The following is a 19,162-nucleotide window of genomic DNA, read 5'->3' on the forward strand; positions in this document are numbered from 1 at the left end:
ATTAAGCCAGTCAAAGTCTTCAAGATGACATATTGTAGAGCTGGAGGAACACAGCAGGCCAAGCAGCATCAGAACAGCAGGAAAGCTGATGTTTCGGGTCTGGACCCTTCTTCAGAAGGTCATGAAGGTTTCTGAAGAAGGGTCCAGACCCAAAATGTCAGCTTTCCTGCACCTCTGATGCTGCTTGGCCTTCCATGTTCATCTAGCTCTACAACTTGTTATCTCAGATTCTCCAGCATCAGCAGTTCCTACTCTCTCCAAAAGCCTTCAAAAGGTGTTTTGTGCAATATTAACTTTTATTATTCAGCCTACAGCTTTTAAGTAATTTGGACTTGAGAGAATTATAGGGATGAAGAATAATATTTTGAGACTGATACCTAAAAGTGAGTGAAAGATTTTCATGTAATTTAGCTTATGATAAGACTATTAAATTAGATTCACCTTACATAGGATTTACCCCCAAAAGAAGATGTGCAAGTTATTTAAACACTATTTAAATAACTTCTAAATTTCACAGACTAGCCACCATGGGTTATACTTTGGCTGAAGAATGTCTTTTTTTGGGACAATAGAGTTCATTAAAAGGTGGTCCTGATGATTTGAGGCTGTTATGATAGAATCAATCTTTAGATGGCATCCAGGGAGGAGGCTCAAATTGACAATACAAATTCCACTCCAAGAACAGCTCATTAGACTAGCATACCAAATACCATATAGGCTGAGTAAAATACCAAAAGATCTCACTGTTCCTTTTTCCCCTCCTGTGGGCATTACAAGTAAGCATTTGCTCCCCATCCCTTAGGTCAATTAAGAGATAAGCACATTGTGTAAAACGAAGAACAGTGGAATATGTTTAAACTAACATTTTATGCAATTTCGAACCAGGTTATACCAGAGGGAGTTAAAAACAACCACAGACAACCAAGAGGGATAAAAGGGCAGCAAAAAACTAAAAGAAAAAAGAAACAGGAGTTACAAAATGCAGAAAGAAAGCGCAGATCTTTCCAAAAAAAAGGGAAGATACAAAGACCAGCAGCAAATGACCACACAGCAGCTTAAGAACAAACAAAAGGGAAAGGAAAACTTGCCAGTGACATCAAAAATCGATAAGAAATTTTAATAGTTATATAAAAGGGAAAGCAGGTGTTTGGGAGTAATGTTGGCCCATGAAAGTCTGGAAGTCAAGATATTGTCAGTGAATATGGGAAAATGGCAGACATACTGAGTAATTATTTTGCTTTAGTACTACAGTAGAAAAGGAGGATAGCTTGTCAGAAGTCAGAAGAAATTAACAGATCAAGGATAGGGTCTGAATAAAAGTAAGTAAAAACATCAATAATAGAGGAAATTAATGTGCTTAAAAGAATGACAAATTCCCCAGACCTGAATGTTTCCATCAGATGTTAAAGGAAATAGTAGGCGAGCATATTATAGGTGCTCCAACTATAATCTTTCAGAATTCCCTAGACTTGGGAATTACTCCTCTGGATTGGGAAATCATTTTTTGATTTTTTAAACTCCATTTTTTAAAAAGGGAGGAAGAGGAAAACCAGGGAATTACAGGCCAATTAACCCAGCATGTGTGCTGGGAAAGGGTCTATAAATCAACAACATGCTAACAGAAAACTTCCAAGTTTTCAGTTAAGTAGGGAGAGCCAGCACGGAATTCATGACAGGTAGGTCACATCTGACAAGCCTGATTTAAATTTTTGAAGTGGTGACTGAGGTAATGGATGGAGGTCTTCAGATGTTGTTTATATCAAACGCCTTCTGGAAGGCTATTAAGTCCTACATAGGAAACACAGAGTTAACTAATATTAAGATCCACAGAATTGAGGGTAAATTACTGACATGGCTGGGAAACTGAGTGAGTGGCAGGCAGCAGAAAGTAGGGATAATGGCTAGATGCTTAAATTTGCAGGATGTGACTTGTGGTGCCCCACAAGGATCTGTGCTGGGGCCTCAATTATTCACGTTACTTATTGACAATTTGGATAATGCCGTAGAAAGACGTACATCCAAATTTGCTGATGACATATTACTAGGCGAGTGGGTAAAACTGGGGTAGATGGAGGAGATCAAAAAGAAAGTGCGAGATTATCCATTTTGGACTGAAAACTTAGAACTTAAAATCCCTAGTGTGGAAGCATCAAGCCCATCAAGCCCACACCAACCCTCCTTAGTGCATCCCACCCAGACCCAATCCCTATCCTATCTCTGTAACTCTGCATTTCTCACAACCAATTGACCGGATTTGCGCATCTTTGGACTGCTGGAGGAAACCAGAGCACCCGGAGGAAACCCACCAAGACACGGGGAGAATGTGCAAACTCCACACAGACAGTTGCCCAAGGCTGGAATCAAAACTGGGTCTCTGGTGCTGTGAAGCAGCAGTGCTAACCGTTTAGCCACTGTGCTGCCCAAAAGATACTTTCTGGATGGCATGACATTAAATACAGTGGATGTTCAAAGAGACTTTGGGGTTCAGGTGTACTGACCTTTAAAGTGCCACAAACAGGTGCAGAGAATAATCAAGAAAGCTAATGGAGAGCTATCCTTTATATCTGGAGAACTGGAGTACGAGGATGCAGAAGGTTTAGAAGAATGATACCTGGACTTCAGGTGTTAAGTTATCAAGACAGGTTCTACAAAATTAGACCTGAATTCTCTAAAATTTAGCATGTTAAAAAGGGATGATGTAATTGAAGTCTTCAAGGCATTAACAGGAAAAGACAAGGTAGATAATTCATTTTATTTCCACTGGCTGGAGATTCTGGAACCAGGGAGCATAGTCTCAGAATTAGGGCCAGACCATTTAGGACAGAAGTTAAGAAGCACTTCTACACACACGAAGGGTGGTAGAGGTTTGGGACTCCCTTGCACATAATGGCAGCCAGTGCTAAATCAACTGTTAAATTTAAATCTGAGGTAAATTAATTTTTTGAATAAGCAGGGCATTTTTTTAAAAAAAGGAAAATGGGCCAAAGGCAGGTATATGGAGTTAGGCCACAGATCAACCATTAAGCATGTTCAAAAATTCAAGGAGCTGAATGGCCTACTCTTGTTCTGTGAATATGGAGTCATATCTAGGCTATGCCAGACCTGTCAAGCACAGACTTTTTCCCAATTTACCCATATCTTTTAGATAAGATTGTGACTATCATAAAAACCAGCTTCATGGTCACCACGACTGTGATTAGTATTCAATTCTCAATTTAGTTATAAATTTCAAAAGCTAACTTAGTCAGTTTTGAATTCATGACCTCAAAATTATTGGTCCAGCAACAATGGTGTTATAACACCACCACCCAAAGTGAAAGAGATTTTAAAAATTGCTCCAGGCCAAGCTATGAATCATGAACTTTCTTTGTGATGGGCTACAAGGTTAACGAATTTACAAGTGAGTTCAGACCTTTTAATAAGAACAAGGTGCACTGTTACTGAGTAGAAGAAAATAGATGCAGCTCATTTGTAACCCATATCCTGATCATTCATACATTGGTAAACAACGTACTCAGTTTCATCTCACAACAGAATGCTTTTCAAGTATTTTGAAGTCAAAGAATAGATATGGCATGTACAAGATCATATTATACAATAATACTGTTCTGATCTTCAAATTCTGTAATAAGCATTGGTGCACTCCAGATCATGGTGGGCAAAGTTGAAAGTTGTAACAGTTAAAAAGGTAATCAAAGAAGCAAAAGTCTGCAAAGTGGTGACCTAATGCTGTGGACAGACCAGGCTTGGAAGCAAAGAGAAGATTGTAAGAGGGAGTTATAAACTAAATTGAAATGATTGAAGGTGACTCTGTCCATCAAGTAAATTGTTACAACTCCCTTTTTTTGAACTAAATTATTTTTATTTGACCTATGTTGCAACTTGGTCTGGAAGAAAAAAAAAGTGTACTACTGCTTACATGGAGTGATGCCAGTGGGCAAAAAATATACTCTGCCTAACAAATCAAGTACACACTGATGATAGCTGATCCTAAAACCAGATTTGTATACCAGGGTGTTGTGCCACCATGAACAGTAATAACTGCATCATAGATAGACAAACGTTTTGGATAAGGCACCAAAGCCACAATGGTTGAGTTTGATTCTTCTCAAAATGAAAATCCAAGCATATTTTCTTATTCTGCAAAGCTACAATCCTTTCAACTTCATTTCTGTGAAGAATCTGTTTGCCAATCCTAATCCAGATCAGATTACAATCCCCAAAAAGAAAGTTTTCTTGGAGGTGAGTTTGCATTTAGGAAGCATGAAATCAAGTCCATGGAAAGGATGCTAAGTGGTGAATTATTCTTTGTATCTAGTATCAGAAAGAGAGAAATCTGGCTCTGCCTACATTAAACTGATTAGGAAAAGATTTTTTTTCTAAAAAGTAGTACTAAAGAAATGTGAAACGGTTTCCCTGATTAGTGAAACAGAAATTAGGGAGGACATATTTAAGACCGTATCCTTAAAAGCTTATTAGCAGAATTTTAACATACTAAAGGATTAGAAGACAGATTAGTCATGCTAAAACAGTGATAAGTGCAAGATCTAAAATAGAAAACATAAAAATCTGGAGGAGAAACAATGTCATTTTTAGCAAATGAAAGAATGAAACAGACAAAAGTATGCAGAGCTACTGGACATCATTGAGTGCAATCACTAGTCACAGCATGTGCAAAAATAAATTAGCAATGTATATTTTAAAAACGTCAACAAAACTACAATGATCATCAAAAAAAATTCAACTACAAAGGCATCTAAGATCATTCATGGAACATCAAAACATATGCCCTGCCAGCTGGAAAGACACAAAAATGCAGGAGCATTGGCTAAATTTCACTCAACTAAGGAGAGCTGACTTCAGCTGTGGCACCCATAGCCTACCAGCTGTCTGGTTGATATAAACTTGACTCAACGTGCACCAGCAAATCAAAGCTCTCGTCTTCCCATTTTGTGTGCTACAGTCTTGGCAGTGGGAAATTTCATAAAAAAGTACAAAGCCAAGATACACATGTCTTTCTACTATTGCTAAGGCTGGCAAAAAAAAAGTTGAATGCTGTTAATAATTCCATGTATCAACTGGAAGTTAAAATGGTGTAATTCAGTGCAAGATATTTCACTTCTGAGGTTCTTGCTCGATTAATCTCTAACAGATTTGAATCACGATTCTCTACAATCAACAAGCCATGATGTTAAGTAGGGCTCAATCAGTTCAAATTTTTGACTATTAATTTCAATTCAAAAAAAAAAATCAGCCTAAGGAGGTATCCAATACAGGGAACTAGAAAGGAGTTCTTAAAATCAAGGGACTGTGAACAAAATACACAGTCAACAGTAACATGACAAAGCCAGAGTCAGTCAAAGAAAAAGGGTACTGCTTGTTACTGGTAACAATATATTTTACAAGCTATTTTATTTCTCAGGTTCAATCTTGGATCCCACAGTTCATTGATTTCTGCTTGCCCAGCAATCAGGGTGCCACAATTGTTTCCAAAGCCTTTGGGATGTTGGAGGTCATAGGACACACAGAATGGAAGAATCAGGCTTATGTTCATTATCCAGAAAACCTTGCAAGTTCATCTGCAGACACACAAAAAAAAGACCCACAAATGCTGACCATAACCCCTTAACTTCAAATCAGCATACACAAAAGTAAATGAGAAACACTAAAGGAAAGATCAGTCATTCTTTTCCTCTACTGTACTAAAAACCTAAAGAGTAAATCAACTGTGTGCTGTTTTACTCCATTAAAAGTGGTCAAATAAATGTATCTGAAGTACTGCCATCTCAAGTTTAAGAAAAAAAATCACTGCAGTCTAAGTATTGACTACCTTGCTACCCACCACAGAAAAGTCTAAGAACAGACTAAATATGCTGGTTATGAGCTGGCCAGTGAGCATCTTACCCAAAACAAGTCCCAGCTTCTGATTAGGTGCCAGCCAAAGGCCAGTTTAGGTCTATTCTTCAGGGGATCCAATAGCAAGGATGTAGGGTCTCTCTTTTGCCTCTCATCAGGTAGAAGCAAGATTGAGGGAAGGACAGGAGATCGGAGGCATGAGGAGTAGATGGCACTCAGCAGCAACCCCTTACTTGCCAGAATCTCATCCTTGCCTTTATCACCCAGAGATTACATCAGGTAATCAGGAAGAAAAAAGCAGAAGCCCTCATGTGACTGATAATTGACCATTTAAGGAGGTTTAATTGGTAAGCAGGTCAAAAAAACTTTCCCAATGGACCTTCTTGTCCAGGACTAAATAGGTGAGCTGGCAAGAAGGGGACTGGTGTCACTCCACAGCAAACTTGCCCAATCTTTTCGCCTCCTTGTCTCCTCTAGGGAGAGGAAATTCCACCCAGGGATTCACCGTAGTTTAAAATAGTTAAGAAAAAGGATCAGAGCACATTTTTTAAAAAAATTGTCTATACAATTACTACTTTTTTAAAAGATTTTCAAATAAAAGGCTCTAATTAACTATTAGCACTGTCAATTCTAATCAGCACTCTTATTTCAAGTTAGACCACTTAACTGCATTTAAGAAATTTCAAGTAGAGACTCAGACAATGGACTGTACCTAGAGTAATTTATAATGTTTACTCTATTAATTTTTTGCATACTTACTGCAGTCCCCATTAGTAAAAGGTATACTAGGCACTTCTTCTTTAATTTTGCGATTAAAGTTGGCAGATGTTAAATCTAATGCACCATCGTTTGGTAGTTCGGATGTCTCAACAGGCTCAGCTTTTGCTCCTGAATTTTCACAAGGCATTGGAAATCCTGGTGACTTTGAAAGACGGCTACCATTGTAGCTATTTGCAGGAGATGAAGCTTGGAACAACGCAGACTCCGAAGCACCTGGACTCCGATTATTCTGGTACTCTTGGTCCCCGACTGCGGAAGAATCATTAGTCACACCTTCACTTTCTGGGGAGCCATTCTCACCAGATTTCAAACTGCTCTGACGTTGCAAGTTCACACTGGAATTAATCATTTTCATCTGACTCTCCAAAGCAGCTATATTTGAGAATACTAACAAAGGAGAGTTGGCTGGCAAGTCACTGTAAGGCAAAACTGGTTTTGAATATTCAACTGTAGGCACCTTTGTACCCTTCTCCCCTTCTAACTCAGATTCATCCATATTTTCGTCTGTAAAACTGCTATCAAGTTCAGCATTTTCATCAGCCAATGCTGGCTCTGGATCAGAGCCATCGTAGTAGCCCTCTGGCAGAGGTGTGTTTGGGATCTGACCTCCCATGTGCATTCTAATGTGCTGCTGAAGAACAACAGCATTGGTGAATCTCTTGTGGCATATAGGACATGAATGCTGCACTCGTAATGGTGGTTTTGCCCTATGTACCCCATAGTGAGTCTTGAGGTTGCCTTTTGTGGAAAAAGCCCTGCCACAAACTTTACATTTGAATGGTCTTTCACCAGTATGAGTACGGTAATGCATTTTGAGTGAACTTTGGCAGCTTAATATACGATGACATACAGTACATTCATTTGGGTCAGTGGATGTTTTGTCTATATTTTCTACTAGCTGTTGGAGTTTGAATGTCTCAGATGCTTGGCTATTATCAAGAATGTTACCAAAAGAAAGCTTGGGCTTTGAGGTTTCTGGCATTATAGACGTAGCCAAAGTAGTTGCGCTGCCATTTTCATTGGTAGGCTTAATTTCTAGGTTAGATTCATAGTTGCTGATATTTGATGACATAGAAGCAGTTTCACTCACTGCTGGAGATCGTCTTTGCAGAAACTCACCCACAGGTACCTTTTCGGAAGTATCCTCAAAACTAGATGACAGCTTCATGCCAACTGAATTCGACAAAGTTTGCAAGACAGGCTTGGTGTCCACCCAGTTAGCTGAATTGTCAACAGGTATGGACATGCCATAGGGAATTCCACTGCTGGTTGGAACATTGTCCAGATGTTCGGGAACAGGATATGGATTCATTCGGATATGGGGGTACTTCTCCTTGTGGCGCTGGAAATGGACCTTCAGATTGCCTTTGGTTGTAAAACGGTTGCCACAGATGTTGCACTTGTAAGGTCTTTCACCAGTGTGGGAGCGGATGTGAATTTGAAGAGCACTGTCATTTCCAAATACTTTGCCACAAAACTTGCACTTGTGTTTGAAAAAGGACTCTTCTGAACTGGCCTTGGTTTCAAACACTGCAACATTTGGAGGCTTGCCTTTCTGATTTCGTGCAGCTGAAGGTGCAGATAGTCCCATCAGTGGGTTGTGGATAGTTGCTGAATTTGGAGACTGAGGTAGCAAGGGGTTTGGAAATCTGGCAGCTGGGCTCGTGAGGTTACCATGTTTAAGCCTGGAGGGGTTTTCAGAGCAAGATATGGAATCAGGCTTAGAGGTTAATGTAGCTAAAGCACTAGCAGTTTGGAGAGACCCTGGCTCAGAGTGGTGTAAACCTTTATTAAAATGGGTTGTACCAACAGACGAATGAGGTAGCTGTACTGGTTTAAAACCATCCATTGTAAAGGTTTGGCTACCAACTTTCTGCCCAATTAAAGCAGCAGCAGCAGAAAGCTGTTGTGACAGGTGAGCCCCTAGTGCTTTAAGAGGGTCTGCAGCTGCAACAATGGAAGGATGAAGAGAATGAGGGGCCATCATTGCCACCTGGATGCGGATTTGCTCAGTTAACTGAATCTGCTGGAGTTGTTGCTGCTGCAAGCAGACCAATTGCTCAAGCAAGATAGGAATGACATTGACATTTCCGGTTGCATTTGAATTGCTGGTAGGCACGCTGTCGGAAATATGTTGAGTCACTGCCACTTTAGTGTTCTGAATAGTCTCCAATGTGACGTTAGTGTTTGGTATTTTAGATTGGGACACATAGCTCATGTCAGAGGCTGGGTGTAAACTAGTGGCAGCATTCGAGGCACATGATTTTTGAGATTCTACAACATTAACATTCATTTCAGCAGTTCCACTCTGTTCATGCACCTTTTCGTTAGGGCTATCATTGCTTTTTGATTGATCATTCAGTCGGCCATTTGCAAAGTTATCTTGACAAGATTCTGGGCTGTCTTTTGGGGGCATTTCCCTCTCACCTTCATTCATAATCAAAACTGGTGGGTTTTTAGTGCAATTTTTCCTGTGCTCAAGGAACTTAGAGAGATCAAAGAATTCAGCACAACATTTCCTACAGATGTTGGTTTCCTCAGTCCTGCATTTCTTTGCGCTTACTTCCCCATCTCCATCATCCTGACATTCCTCAGAACCTGTAAAAAAAAGGTTAGAAAAGCACAGTAACTACATTGAGAAAATGAATATCCATCATACTTATCTACAGGTATCCACAATGCAAGGAATTTGCCCACTTAAAGTCACCTCAGGAAAGAAATTTGTTAACATGCCAGTTATATCACAAATAGGGTACAAAAACATTATTTGTCTGTCAATTTTAATGGATGGAAGAAATCTTTTTTGCTAGAATTGTATGATACATCAAAAGGGAATTTACAAATACAGCACAAGTTGAGGGGGTAAACTATCTATAAATTTCTCACAATAGTCACTTATTTTTATGCATTGATAGCATTTTTGAGCTGTTTTAACACCATCAATTTCAAAGTCAAATCGCAGAGACTTGCCAAAATAGAGTCGACTCTTCTCAAACACTAGTTACTCATGCAGAGTGAGCAATCATTTACTTATAACTATCTCCAGTGCCATCTTTGGAGGCATCAACTTCTCCGATCAAGACTCCCACACGCATACAGTTAAGCAGCTAGAAAAAGGGGGAAACTCACTTGTCCCAATCCTTATTGATTGTGTTTAAAATCCTAGTTCTAAAATCATTTCTCTTCCTAGTGCTGTTCCTTGTTCCCACTTTTCTTCTAGATCCCCTACCAGTTAAATTAAAATTAATAAAAGGCACTTGAAGTTCATTAAAAAGATAATCGAATTGTCAATTAGTTTCAACCTGCTAAGTTCTGTCAAAAAGTCCAAGCTGTTTTGCAAGAATTCAGCTCCCATTTGCCAGCTATAACCAAACAAGCAATTAATACAACTTTACAAGAGTCTCCTTTCACTGCAATGTCGGAGGATGTCTGTGCAGCTGACATTAATCGTGCCTATTATCAGAAGTTGGCAGCAACTCGACCCATACGCACACATGTGGTACAACCTTCACAAAGCTTGCAACTCTGATCAGCATTCCACTTTCTCTCTCCAATCAGCATCCACAGTTATGCTCCCCTGTTCAGTACCAGTCAAATCTTCCATGGATGCTCCACTCCATAGCCCTCTCCTCTCCCTCACTCACCGCCTTGTTCCAGAAATAATGAGTAACCAGGCAGCACAGTGCTAAGTTGGGAGGGAGGCAGGGAAGTGTACACACCAGCCCCAAGTAGGGCAGTGAACGAGTCAGAATGCCAGGATCTGAATTCATTCAAAAAAAAAACCTAAATTTTATTGCAGTTTATTCTTCACTGCAGGCATCTCATTGATGCATTGCTCGCAGTGATGATGACAGCCACCGTGTGGGCACAGACAGCAAGTGTACCCCTCTAGTCGCGCTACAACATGAGCAAGTGTTCATGACTAGTAAAACACTTCAAAGAAAAATCTAAAATTCGAGCGCGAGAGAGAAAATTGCACAATGTTTGGAGATAAAAGTCAGAAATATGTACTGCAAATTGATTATTTTCACTCTATTTCAAAATGACAACTATATTAAAACAGTGAGAAATACACAAAAAAAGGAAGAAACACAATGACCCAAAGAAATGAAGCAGAGAACAGGAAGTGGTTATATGGCAGATGTAATAAGACACTGGAGAAACACTTTGACACTTTCCAGCAAAGGTCATAATGGTGGCTCAACTGTAGCACCAATATCAGTTGGTCAAGATGAACTAACTTTACAGAGATAAGATTCTTCCCGACATTCTGCTCAGCATTGCATTGTCTATTAGCCAAAAAAAAGAGAAAGTGCATGTACTTGAAAACTATAATCCCACTTTAAAGGGACACAAGTTTTCTTTCACAAGTACCCATAAAAAAAACTGTACCAACATACTATAAATGTGCAGTGCGTCAGATATCAGGAACAAAACTGAAGTTAGAGGTTCAGTTTGCATTGTTACAAAGTGGTGATAAATTTTTAAATGCTTTACCTTAAAAGCCATTCCACAAGTTGGAGTTTTACAAGGTATGGCTCTTTCTGTTTACAACTGTTAACCACTTCCCTGGAATTTAATGTGAAAGGAAGACAACATGCCTTTAAAATGGAAGAAACTAAAAATTAAAACAACGAACAGATCTACTTAAATCACTGCCAGTTAATTCTTGTCTTCCTTTCACATGTTAGGAAATGCCTTAAGGTATTGTCAGTAACACCAAATAAACACCCAGATGTTTTAATAGTTAAGATATTTTACCCTCTCTCAATGTGAGATGCCAATAGATCTTATAAAAGTTATCTTCTCACCTTTTTCTACAAATACCACCCAATGAACAAACCCAGAGTTTTGCTAACAGTGTTTAGAACTTTCAGTAGAACCATAAAGTTTTTAAAAGAGAGTGACCAGCCTACATCAAATAGCATCCACAGACACATCAGCCTCGTCTTCCAATGAAAAACACAAAACAATCTTCAGAATAAATTGTATGACTAAGAATGCTTTGCTGTCATAGCAAAAATCACACATTTGATGAGTATATTGCAGATTGCCAATGTCCATGGAATTTTACCCTAGAATGAGAGAAATAACGAAGTAACTTTAACCAACTAAGCTCTATAAACAGTAGTTTTTTACAGACCCAAGTTATCATGATTTCTTGGGATTGGGGTGGTTGTGGAGGTTGTGGTGGGATGGGAAACTGAATAAGACAAAAGAAGTTGTTTTAAAAAAAAAACCCCACTTCCACGCTTAACAGTTTCCTTTTGATAATTTTTTTCCTCTTGTACTAAGTCCAAATGAATTTTTGCATAGTGAGGTTTGTAATAATTTACTGTAGAGGGAGCAGTAGTTACACTATCTGGTTGAATTTCAAAATGTTTAGCTACTGAAGTCATTCATACAATTGGGGAAGCAGTTTTGTTCAATCTCAGGGTTAACAAACCAATTATTCAATTGAAATAACAAAAACTGTGATATCATCAGGAATGAATCTCACACAGCAGTTCAGTAGACGGCCAGTGGTTTGAATTAGATGGTTTACCATAGTTTGGGCTGCTCCTCGTGTTCCACTTGTAGAGAAAGTCATCACAAATTCAAAGGTTTGTCCAGAGTTTTCATTGAAGGTTGAAATTTTGAACTTCACCAGCTAATAGATTGTGAATTGTAATGTTTGCACTCATGCAATTGCAAAAGAATTAATACTGGAGCTCTATTGAGCTCCATCTGATATCACCACAGTCCCTGGAGGGGTATTCAATTTGTTGGACTCTGACATGGTCTCCTGATAGATCTTATCTATGTCTTGTTAGTAATATTTAACAAGCCCAAGAGTTAAATGTAACCTTTTCTATAGTTGCTATTATGTATGCTGAAAAACTTATTCATGGTCCATCCTTCACCACGGACTACTAAATAGCCCCTTAGATTAACCTTACGAGGGAGAACTGGTTGCAGTACTCTACCCCAACCACAAGTCACCAGTGGTCGGTATTCAGGTTTCAGGCTTAATACAATATGGTATCAGAAGTGTGCATTACTGGTTAATACTACATCTTTTGAGGAGGAGGTTTTCCCTGTGGACAAAAGCAGGTCCAATACGCACTTGCACAGGAAGGTCACAAGTTGGGTTGGTTTCAATGTCCCTGAAATAATCCTCAAATGGCTATCTACCATATTTGTGTAGCAGTTCCAAGCCAGGGCTCTACTTTTGGGTACACTAGAGCAAGGAAAGCATTGTATTAAAAAACAAGTGTACTGGCTCTGCTGCCCCAGATGTTACCAGCTTACCAGTCCAAAGTTACAGTAAAAAGAGAAAGTAAATTCCTGGATTTTATGATATTTGGCATAGGAAATATTCTCCGTAGAGTAAGGGAGAATAATGGATCTCTTATGGACCTATGGTTAAAAACAGGTAAGATCAAACCCGAGCTCGACTTTGAACTTTCCTTTACATCTCCAACAGCTGGAGGAGGTAATAACACAAAAGACATTGCTGCACATTTCCAGTTCAGCAACCTCTTAGTAAGATGTTTAATTATAGGAACAAATCGCACATGCTTCTAAATGATCTGTAAGCTATAAAAAGAAAACATCCACAAAAATTAGAATATCATAACTACCTATGGATTTTGCCAAATTCAACGCGAAGGAAAGAGGAAACCTATAAATACAAGAACAGGTTTAGAGGAAGTGGGATTCTACGTGTGGAAACTAAAGGAAGTCTATAATACAGCAGAGGAGGAGAGGGTTGGTTGTCAGTCACACAAATTAACTACTTAGAAATGTGGTGAAGACTCCGCCCAGTCTAAAGAGCTGAAGAGAGAGAGAGAGAGAGAGAGAGAGAGAGAGGGCGCGAGCGAGCGAGAGCAAAAAATAGGCTTTGTTGTGATAACTCACAGTTGAAAAGCCTGCTAAGACACTGTCACTTGGCCAAAATAGTATAATGTAATCAAATATCTGTACCTTGGTAAGAGATAAGGGTGGAAGGAAAAAGGAGCCATTAATAAAAAGTCAGCCCAGTCAGGAAACGTACAACCATAGAAGAGGGATGTGATCAAGAAAACCCTACGTACAGCAGGCAGTTGAAGTTAAAATAACTCATTAAAGAGGAAAAAAATATCATTTGAGGGCATCTTATTCTGCAATATTCTTCTCAACACATATCCTTTCTGCAAAGATAATGATTCTACACCAACACTGGAAGATTTGACAACAAAAAAAAGTAATGTCTCATGAACTTTAGATTAAATACTGCACTTTGACATTTCATACTACAAATATCTATGAAGAGGTTACGTCTTCTTAGAGTGACTGAATGCTCCTTGAATTTCAGCTTGGCTAGGAAGTTTTGCAACCTTGTGCAACAAAGCTCTGCTCACAACAAACATTCAAAGATGATGTAGAATCTGAAATGGAGAAAAGCCATGATACATAATTTATTCCAGGCTGGAAATCTGCAACACAACCTCACCCTCCCCCCTACCCCCACCACTTAAAAAGATATCAAAAAGGACTTGTATGCAAATAAAAGAAACCTCTTTTTTAAAAAAAAAGTTGGAAAATGCCCCCATTATACAAGTCAACCACTGCCTAAAAGATAGAAAAAAATTGGTAGTTAAAGCACTTCAGAAGTTCACATTTCACGGCAAATATACTGTCAAATGAAGGGAAGGTAATTTTTTTAAGTGAAAAAAAAATGAGTGACAAAACTAATAAAGGGTAATCTCAAAAGAAAGAACTGAAATTTATATAGGACCTTTCTCAACTTCAAATGAACCAAACCCTTCAGAGTCAGTAAAGTACTTTTGAAATACAGTCGCTGGTACACAGTGTAGGAAACACAAATAGCCACTTTGTATATAATCAGGGTCCCACAACAAGGTAACAGGTCAAATATTCGGGTTTTCAAAGCAGCTTAAGAGCTAACATGTTGGCAGTAGACCCTTGGACAACTCTCCTTTATATCTCAAACTTGTGCCAAAGATATTTTACATCTACCAAAACAGCACAACTGGGGCTTCAAGGTAAACTTTCATGTCGCAATGCATTACACCACAATGTAGAACTGAAAGTGCCAGGTTAGTGCCCAGGTCCACGGATGAGATTTTGGGCAATTTTAGCCAAAGCAAGTAGATTCCTGCATGTTTGTTTGGAGAAGATATCCATGTCCAGTAATTAGGCTTTTACACAAAGATTCAACAAAATAAAAGTAATTAGTCTTTATTTGTTAGGAAAAGTTTTGAATAGAAGTCAGTTTCCCCAGTTCAATTTCATCGAAGGTGAATTTCACTTTGTATTAGAGCACCAGAGCAGTTATTAAAACATATAGGGTTGTACTTGCAGTGCAGCCAAGCTATTCAAACAGAACTGGCTGGGGCAATGTGAGGGCGAGGGAGAGGGAGAGGAATTATAGAAGTTCTCCCAATCCAGCATTCAGCCAAAATGCATCCATGTACACTTCAGCCAAACAGTGCACAGTGATTAGAAGTGATAATCCCTTGCCGATTTCCTTTACTGTGGTGCAGGGACGGCAGCAAACCTCTGCAGACTAGAACTGCTAAAAACAGTCATTTCCAAATGGCCCCTCAATTTTTAGCTTCAGCTATAATGAACAGAAGCTCTTAAAAAAAAGGGAAGAAAAACGCACATCTCCACAGCAATAAGAAAAGCTGTATTCCGCTTGTTTTTGTTTTGTGATCATCTTAGCTTAATACAATAATTTGCAGCAATTACGATTCAATTGATTAGACAGCTTCTAAATGAACACAGCCGGGAAACAAATGTGGCTAATACTTGGCTTCTTACTGCTACTCACAACATCAATGTTCACCTTCCCATTCTGAATTGAAAAAAAACACAGGGAAAATGCATTCAGGTTCATTTTGTATACATTTTTTTAATAATACACTGTAGTACAACTCAATTCCCACACGTTATGACAATTAGTCTGAGATAGAAATCAGTGTTTTACTCCAAAATGCATAAGTAGCATTTTTTAAAATTATAAAACAAATTTATTCACATGGGGAAGTGCAGCAGTGATAAAAATCTGTAGGTAATGTAATGGACAGTTCCCACTGGTTAGGTACAATGCCCAGTATTCAAATCTGATTTGAACACTATTTCACTCATTAATAGTTAAATGATTGGGATACTTAATAGTCTTCATGTACAACCACATATGTTGGTCAAAACAAGCTGGAAAGAAATTATAGCACTGTCAGACCACCTGGGAAGCAGTTCTAATTCCAGATGTTCAGATTTCTCATAAGCCTCTAATATCATTTAGCTGAACAATTCTTTAGGAAAGGAAACAGATGCCCAGTTACATCACAAAATTCCAGAACATTAGAGGTTCCCATTTACTGTATTAGTATTCCAAATGTAACTATTTTCACTATATGTACTTCCTACACTGCAGTGGCGACCATACTTAAAAAAAAACACTCCATTGGCCAAGAAGGGTTTTGTTCATCGATATTTCTTTAGTGCCTTTCACAACTTTATTCTTTGAGATTACTCATCACACTCCTGTTTAAAAAAAAAGTAAATCAATTAAGGGAGATTTTGACTCATTGTGAATATGTACCTTTACTGTGAAACACACTTCGGTAATGTTTTATCCAACCAGACACTGTGGTGCTCAGTACTACTGTCAGGCTTGAATGGACATGCACAAAGGTATGGGGTATGATGAATTATTAATAATCAGATCAATTACACCTTTACCATGAAGAAGTGGGTGTTCTGGAGAATATGCATATAAATTTATAATGGATGAGAAGATCTTCTCAGCTTTTATATTTCACTTGAATGGCAACACTGTGGCTAAGTCAGATTCCATTCACAGGTTGTGTAAAATACCAGACAGATGTGCACATATTTCCTATTTTACTTCTGTTTCTATAATTCTGGTTTATAACAAAAATTATAGACTATAACATTCTCAATGGTCACAGACTACCAATTGTGTACACAGGATCACTAAGTGTTGGGGGAGGGTGGCACACATCATGATGCAGTAAATGGTATAAAGTATTTGTTAAAATTAAACAGTGTAGATTTGAAACGACACAGACAGTGAAGATTTGAAAGAGAAACAAAGTTCTGGAGAAACTCAGGGGCTCTACAGCATTTGTTGAGAGAGAAACGATGTCAATGCTGAGTCCAATATGACCTCTTCTTTGAAGACCATAAGACCATAAGACTTAGGAGTGGAAGTAAGGCCATTCAGCCCACCAAGTCCACTCTGCCATTTAAATCATGGCTGATGGGCATTTCAACTCCACTTTCCCGCACTCTCTCCGTAGCCCTTAATTCCTTGTGAGATCAAGAATTTGTCGATCTCTGCCTTGAAGGCACCTAACGTCCCGGCCTCCACTGCACTCCGTGGCAATCAATTCCACAAGCCCACCACTCTCTGGCTGAAGAAATGTCGTCTCATTTCAGTTTTAAATTTACCCCCTCTCATTTTAAGGCTGTGCCCACGGGTCCTAGTCTCCCCACCTAACGGAAACAACTTCCTAGCATCCACCCCTTCTAAGCCATACATTATCTTGTAAGTTGCTATTAGATCGCCCTTCAACCTTCTAATGAGTACAATCCCAGGAACCTTAGCCGTTCATCATACATTAAACCTACCATTCCAGGGATCATCTGTGTGAATCTCCGCTGGACACACTCCAGGTCTAATATGTCCTTCCTGAGGTGTGGGGCCCAAAATTGGACACAGTATTCTAAATGGGGCCTAACGAGAGCTTTATAAAGTCTCTGAAGCACATCGCTGCTTTTATATTCCAACCCTCTTGAGATAAACGACACCATTACATTTGCTTTCTTAATCACTGACTCTACCTGCAAGTTAACCTTTAGAGAATCCTGGACCAACACTCCCAGATCCCTTTGTACTTCTGCTTTATGAATTTTCTCACCAGTTAGAAAATAGTCCATGCCTGTATTCTTTTTTCCAAAGTGCAAAACCTCACATTTACTCACATTGAATTTCATCAGCGATTTCCTGGACTACTCTCCTAAACTGTCTAAATCTTTCTGCAGCTTCCCCAGCTCCTCAGTACTACCTGTCTGTCCACCGATCTTCGTATCATCGACAAACTTTGCCAGAATGCCCCCGGTCCCTTCATCCAGATCATTAATATACAAGGTGAACAGCTGCGGCCCCAACACTGAACCCTGCGGGACACCACTCATTACCGGTTGCCATTCTGAAAAAGAGCCTTTTATCCCAACTCTCTGCCTTCTGTCAGACAGCCAATCCTCAATCCAAGCCAGTAGCTCACCTCGAACACCATGGGCCCTCACCTTACTCAGCAGCCTCCTGTGAGGCACCATATTGAAGGCCTTTTGGAAGTCTAGATAGATAACATCTACTGGGTTTCCCTGGTCTAACATACTTGTTACATCTTCAGCAGAATTCTAACAGGTTTGTCAGGGTCAGGCACGACTTCCCCTTACTAAATCCATGCTGACTTGTCCTAATCTGACCCTGCACTTCCAGGAATTTAGAAATCTCATCCTTGACAATGGATTCAAGAATTTTACCAACTCCCAAGGTTAGGCTAATCAGCCTATAATTTTCCATCTTTTGCCTTGATCCTTTCTTAAACAAGGGGGTCACAACAGCAATTTTCCAATCATCTGGGACTTTTCCTGACTCCAGTGACTTTTGAAAGATCACAACCAAAAGATCACAGCCACCTCCCTCAGAACTCTAGGATGCAGCCCATCGGGGCCCGGAGATTTATCAATTTTTAGACCTTTTAGCTTTTCTAGCACTTTATCTTTTGTAATGCCTACCATATTCAACTCTGCCCCCGACTCTCCCTAATTGTTCGCATACTATTCATGTCTTCCACTGTGAGGACTGATGCAAAGTACTTACTAAGTTCTTCAGCTATTTCCTTATCTCCCATCACTAGCCTTCCAGCATCAATTTGGAGTGGCCCAATATCTACTTTTGCCTCTCGTTTGTTTATGTATTGAAAGAAGCTTTTACTGTCATTTCTAATATTACTAGCTAGCCTACCTTCATATTTGATCCTCTCCTTCCTTATTGCTCTCTTTGTTGCCCTCTGTTCTTGTAGCCTTCCCAATGCTGTTGGCCACTTTACAGGCTGTCTTTTACTTTGATACATTTCCTGACTTCCTTTGTCAGCCATGGCTGTCTAACCCCACCCCGGGTAATCTCTCTCTTCTTTGGGGTGAACCGCTGTACTGTGTCCTCAATTATACCCAGAAACTTCTGCCATTGATTGCTGTACTGTCTTCCCCGCTAGGATCTGCTAGACAATTAAACTCAAAATGGTAACTGGTTTATCTCTCCATGGTTGCTGCCAGGACTGAGGATTTTCAAGTTTAAGGCATATTCACTCCTTACAACTAAAAAAAATTAGCAATGAACTTCACAGAAAATAAAAATTCTTCTCTGGAGTGCATAATTGACTGATTTATTGTTGTCACATGTACCAAGATACACAGTGAAAAAAAAGTGGTTGTTTTGTGCACT

General features: G+C 39.3%; 1 protein-coding gene across 1 annotated transcript in view; it reads right to left on the bottom strand.

The window, feature by feature from the left end:
- Positions 1 to 19,162, bottom strand: part of sall4 (spalt-like transcription factor 4) — a 40,307-nt gene that overhangs the window by 6,175 nt on the left and 14,970 nt on the right. Inside the window, exon 2 of the mRNA XM_048550564.2 lies at positions 6,616 to 9,234. Coding sequence (XP_048406521.1) covers positions 6,616 to 9,234 — 2,619 coding nt within the window. The remainder of the gene's footprint in view (positions 1 to 6,615; positions 9,235 to 19,162) is intronic.

The sequence above is a fragment of the Stegostoma tigrinum genome, chromosome 19 (genome assembly GCF_030684315.1).
Source record: "Stegostoma tigrinum isolate sSteTig4 chromosome 19, sSteTig4.hap1, whole genome shotgun sequence".
In the NCBI taxonomy this organism is placed as follows: domain Eukaryota; kingdom Metazoa; phylum Chordata; class Chondrichthyes; order Orectolobiformes; family Stegostomatidae; genus Stegostoma; species Stegostoma tigrinum.